Below are 5,716 nucleotides of genomic sequence, written 5' to 3' on the forward strand. Positions count from 1 at the left end.
GCGTCACATCACCACTAAAAACTACACTGCCACCTAGTGGTAGGATGACTTGCTAAAGTGAGCTTCAATAAGCCGGTTTAAAGTGTGATTTTCTGTTTCACTTTTGAGCCGTAAGGTATCAACTTGCATGAAACCCAACCTACTATAAAAGCAGGATAAAATAGTTTGCATAAAACAGGCCAACAATCTATAATTGTCCAGCTATTTATCTTGGTTGGCTGGTTAATAAGGGTTCGGGTTTGAATCTGGGTGGCATTTGATATAGGAAGGTGTCCCAGAACAAAAATATTTCTGTGATGCTTTAAGCAAAGGTATTGATGTTCTCAGCAAGTACTTTCTTAATGGGATTGGTCAGGTCATAGAGTTCCCCAACACATGTTGGTTGATATATTTTACAGTAAACACATACCTGCATTTTTATCGTCCAAAAGGATAAATGATAATTATGAAATATTAAAAACAAAAGGACAGAGAATAATATTTGCACATAATGATTCAATAATTTAATTTGGACTTAACATTTCACTTATTTAACACATACCATGCTATGACACAAGGAAATTGAAAGTTAAGAGTTAAAACATACATGACAGAAGCGCTAACACAATTTCTTACGATATAGCAGTAACTTCCTTCACAAGATTCTGTAGATGCATGTTGCACATGGATAATAATTTAACAAAAAAAACCCCACCATTAGTGTAGAGCACATTTATAGGCGTCATACATTAATTCCTTTATTTTGAGGACAATTATTAAAACACAAGTATTCAGTAGTGAAAATGTAGTCTCCAGTGTGTATTTAATTAGCTTACCTGCGGGGGAAAACAATACTGAGTTTTAACATTCAAACGGAGAACATGATTTTAGCAGGTAGCAGGTCATTACAGCGCAATGGATTCAGTTAAGTCCAAATCTGAGATACGAAGATATCCTTCTCACCCATCTCAGCTGTGCTGTTGTTCTGTTAAATTAAGTGCCAAAGAAACATTTAGGGCCAGTTTCACAGACACAGATTAAGCCTTGTCCGAGACCAGTGATCATCAAATCACGGTCTTCAAGTGCAGAGAACTCCTGGTTTTCCCACCCTCCCTGTACCTGGGAGTCAGGTGTCAACACAGACTGGCCAATCAGTAGCGCTAATTGTTTAGCTAATTACCTGGGAGAAAAGAAAACCAGGGCCAGTGATTTGGATTCGAGATCCAGATTTGACGATTGCAGCTCTATACAAAACTCAATACATTCCAGGACTGAGCTTAATCTGTGTCGGTGAAACCTCTCATCACCCAACAAACTCTGACACCTGCAGGCTCATTGCAAACACCTGCCCAGCACCCAGCGAACGCTCTTCCGTCCTGTACACCTTCAGGGACTTCCTTGTGAGGACAGCAACCAGGCGAAGCCCTGCGGATACGGTGGGGTGGAGGGGGCCAAGCAGGGCAAGGATCTAACGGGGCGTCGAGGTCTCCTGAGTCCGCCAGACCGGGGGAAATGGCCGACAGGATTCCCCCCCGGGCCCTCAGGGGATCTCGGAGCCGAACAGGAGGAGGATCTCGTGACACGCGACGAAGGTGAAGAAGTAGACGCAGAGGTCGGTGAACACGTCGGCCATCTTGCCGTAAGTGTCCATGGAGCGGTTGATGACCTCTGCAGGTATCCCGGACAACAGCAGGGCGGCGGTGAGCACCGTGGTGGTCTTCTTCTTCTCACCCTGAGCGGCCCCAGAGGATTGTGGGTTACACATGATGCAAAACACACACACACACAGACAACACCTTGATCTTATTACCTGTTAAGACACAGTTCCTGCAGAATCCTCAGTCTCTACAGCTGGTTGGTGCCTTGGATGGCAGCCAATTGCCGTTGGTGTGTGAGTGTGTGTATGAATGGGTGAATGAGAAGCATCAATTGTACAGTGCTTTGGATGAAGGCGCTATATAAATGCCAACCATTTACCATTTACTTCCAATATAGTCATTTTACCACTCGGAATCAGCCTCTGCTGCTTCATCCAAGTTTTATTTGACACATTCTACTCTTACATTCAGTCACTGCTGACAGTTATGGCGCAGGCATGCATAATTAAGAGAGAAAGACAAGAACAGTTTAAAAAACCATAACTCACCTTTGGAAAGTATTTGTACAGGCCCATGTAAGCCAGCTGGAGGGTCAGGAATGGTGCAAATATGGACTGTAAATCAGAAATAATGGGTTTAGAACAGAACCACAGGTAACTCCTCATAACAGCACCTCACTTAACCCTGTGATAATATACTGTATAACAGCGCTACTCAGCTCCACGTCCTGCGGGCCGCAGTGTCTGCAGGCATTCGCTTCATCCGTGCGCTACACCACCAGATTTCACGAATGAGCTTATCATCTGAACCAAGCAGGTAAAACACTCGTAAAATAAGGTGGTGTAGCGCACGGTTGAAGCGAATACCTGCAGACCCCGTGACCCGCAGGACCTGGAGTTGAGTAACGCTGCTGTAGAACAACCCGGTGTCTTCTTCAAAAAGGAGCTTTGTCAAGGAGCCTTCACACCTCACACCGATGACAGAGGGCTCTGCAAATAACTAAAAAAGGGTTCCTCTATGGAGACAAGCCAAAGAACCTTTTGTTTCTGAGTGTGGACTCGACAAAGGGAGACACTGGGTGATGAGATAATGATCTGGGGTGGCCTGTAGCGTAGCATGGTGGTTAAAGTGCATGACCCTGTAGCGTAGCATGGTGGTTAAAGTGCATGACCCTGTAGTGTAGCATGGTGGTTAAAGTGCATGACCCTGTAGCATACTGGTTAAAGTACATGACCCTGTAGGGTAGTGGTTAAAGTACATGACCCTGTAGCGTAGTGGTTAAAGTAAATGTCCCTGTAGCGTAGTGGTTAAAGTGCATGACCCTGTAGGGTAGTGGTTAAAGTACATGACCCTGTAGTGTACTGGTTAAAGTAAATGACCCTGTAGCGTAGTGGTTAAAGTGCATGACCCTGTAGGGTAGTGGTTAAAGTGCATGACCCTGTAGGGTAGTGGTTAAAGTAAATGACCCTGTAGCGTAGTGGTTAAGGTGCATGACCCTGTAGGGTAGTGGTTAAAGTGCATGACCCTGTAGGGTAGTGGTTAAAGTAAATGACCCTGTAGGGTAGTGGTTAAGGTGCATGCCTGGGACCCACAAAGTCGGTGGTTTGATCCCCTGTGTAGCCACAATAAGATCCGCACAGCCGTTGGGCCCTTGAGCAAGAACCCTTAACCCTGCATCGCTCCAGGGGAGGATTGTCTCCTGCTCAGTCTAATCAACTGTATGTCGCTCTGGATAAAAGCGTCTGCCAAATGCCATTAATGTAAAGTAGTGTATTGTATGTGGGAGCTAACTCGACTCACCAGGTACTTGCAGACGAAGAGGCGGACGACGAGGGCGAGCACGACGCTCCCGAACACGCGGAACACGCGGAAGGGGTCCAGCTCCTCGGGCTCGGAGCTGCTGTCCCGGGCCGCCTTCACCCCGGCCACCTGGCCGCGCAGCCTCATCGCATCATCAAAGCGCGACAGGTACTTCTGCAGGCCGCGGCGGGGGGAGCGGGAGACGCCCCCGTCCCCCTGCATCTCCCCCTGGGCCCTCTGCCGGAGCGCCCCCGCCATCACCACGTCCTCTTCCTCCTGCTCCTCCTCCTCCTCCTCCGCCTGCACGTCGCCGCTCAGCAGGTCCACGCCCCCGGGCGCCGGCGAGCCCCTCCGCTCCAGGACGTCTCCGTGGTGACTGGTGCTCAGCACCGCAGAGGCGAATGGGACGGGCGTGGACCAGGGCTCGGTCCGGTCCAAATCCAGGTGGAACCGAGACTTCATCCCAGGTCTGTCATCTTCCCATGGACCGGGGGGGGGGGGGGGGGGAGGGGGGAAAATCACCCATAAGCCACTGCTGCCATCATGAAGTGTAGTGGTACGTGACTGGGACCCGCAAGGTTGTTGGTTCGATCCCCTTGGGCCGTTGGGCCTGCATTGCTCCAGGGGGGATTGTCTCCTGCTTAGTCTAATTCAACTGTAAGTCGCTTTAGCGTCACCCAAATGACATGTAATGTAATCTCCTACGGCTAAATAAGGATATTTGATTGACACTATGCAAGCCAATACTGTAATACATTAGCTAATATGAAATTATTCTACGCAAGCACATGTTCAGTCCAACTGAAAAAACTATATAATTGTGCTATTTTCAAGTTCTTTGCGATCAGAGGAACGTCGGATATTCACTTGCTACGTGGATGATCATGCTACATAACACGACCCACAACTTCATAATGTTGAGGATTGACCATAATGCATCGTTTCTGCCATGGAAGGTATTTGAATGTGAATAGCTATATTCTATTTAACGACTTTCACCGGTTTATCAGTCTTCAGTGGTAACGATAATGGGTCATCTAGGGAGCCAACATGATGCAGGCTAGCTACATATTTTAAAACTGCCTCTACTGCACATCACATGCACATGGAATACATGTCAGAATGCACTCAAAATAGACAGCATACTTAATCGCCATTTCGCGTAATGGGTGGGTATCGAGTAACACAATGAAATAGTACCCGACTTTATTTATATAGTTAATATCAGCATTGCCTGCAATGGGCACCTATGCACACATTCAATGCATCTGGATCTGTGTAGCAACTAAATTATTGGCGAAGTAGCACGTCACTGTCTTACCGTTGGACTCGCCATCGCTTTTGCTATACCCAACGATTCGGTTCATTCTGTCTTCAGAATTCATCAGCAATTTTCTCCTGCGAATCTCCGCTCTTCTCCGAGAAGCAGACAGACTGCTCTTTTCTTCGGGAGACTTCGGAGTAGTTTCCTCAGCAGATTCCATTGTTGAATAAACCGATTAAAAATCGATTATTATATTTGAAGGTTCACGTAGCTGGTACACACCACGCTTGCTAGCTATACTGGCTGTCGCAGGGACTAACTGAAAATAATCGTTCCAGGCCGGGCGGTGAGGGTTGGGCTGAGCTGACGTCTTCTTGTGTGTGCGCACCTTGATGACGCCATGCTGAAAACGCACCGCCCGTGCACAGTGCGCAAATTCCAATATTCAAGCGCATATGCTATCTCGCCTGAAAGGTGAAAGAAGTGGGTTATATTGAACTTGGCAAAAAAACCTAGTGGATTATTCGTGAAAAAACGATGAATTAGCCGTACACTTGACAAAGTACGTCACTGCTTCTGGTTACACCGGGTACCGGGTCCCGCACCAAACGAAACGCAAGGAAACGTCAGATGTTTTGCAGAACGTTGCAGGTGTCTAGGTGTGCAACTTGGCAAATCGCCTTGCATCTTGAACAAGCCTGATAAAGATAGCCCTTAAAAAGGACCCATTGCTGTTGTTTATATAATTATAGTACGCTCCTTAACGAAACCATACTCCATTTTCTTGCTTGACAGACGATTGACAACCGTTCGGTGATCCTTGCAGGCGGTGGTTTCAGCCATTTGCGTCAGGTACTGCATCTACCGGTATTCAGCCAAATTGGCATTTAACGCAAAATATAAACATTGGCGTCTAAATATTTATAATGTAAAATATTCTAAACACAAGTTCGTTAATTAATTCGTAAAAAATATTGAGCAGTTCTAAAATCAAAAAGCTAGACACACGTTTTGCAGATCTAGTATTTAATAGTTACAGAAATGTACACTACTTTACAAAAATTGTGTTCACAAT

At 46.5% G+C, this 5,716-nt stretch overlaps 1 protein-coding gene across 1 annotated transcript; it reads right to left on the reverse strand.

Moving 5' to 3' along the window:
- Positions 1–480: 480 nt before the first annotated feature.
- camlg (calcium modulating ligand) lies at positions 481–5,017 on the reverse strand. The gene is made up of 4 exons (XM_061249920.1): positions 4,699–5,017; positions 3,378–3,853; positions 2,126–2,191; positions 481–1,711 (listed from the first exon to the last, which is right to left on the reverse strand). The coding sequence occupies exons 1-4, from the start codon at positions 4,859–4,861 to the stop codon at positions 1,520–1,522; spliced, it is 897 nt and encodes a 298-aa protein (XP_061105904.1). The 5' UTR covers positions 4,862–5,017; the 3' UTR covers positions 481–1,519.
- Between the last annotated feature and the right edge of the window lie 699 nt (positions 5,018–5,716).

This window comes from Conger conger, chromosome 7 (assembly GCF_963514075.1).
Source record: "Conger conger chromosome 7, fConCon1.1, whole genome shotgun sequence".
Classification (NCBI taxonomy): domain Eukaryota; kingdom Metazoa; phylum Chordata; class Actinopteri; order Anguilliformes; family Congridae; genus Conger; species Conger conger.

Excerpts from the sequence above, each read along its gene's own strand:
- camlg (XM_061249920.1), bottom strand. The coding sequence starts at position 4,861 with ATGGAATCTGCTGAGGAAACTACTCCGAAGTCTCCCGAAGAAAAGAGC. Across the intron at positions 2,192-3,377 it reads TCTTCGTCTGCAAGTACCTG|TCCATATTTGCACCATTCCT; the intron begins GTGAGTCGAGTT and ends TCTGATTTACAG. Across the intron at positions 1,712-2,125 it reads TGTACAAATACTTTCCAAAG|GGTGAGAAGAAGAAGACCAC; the intron begins GTGAGTTATGGT and ends GGGGCCGCTCAG.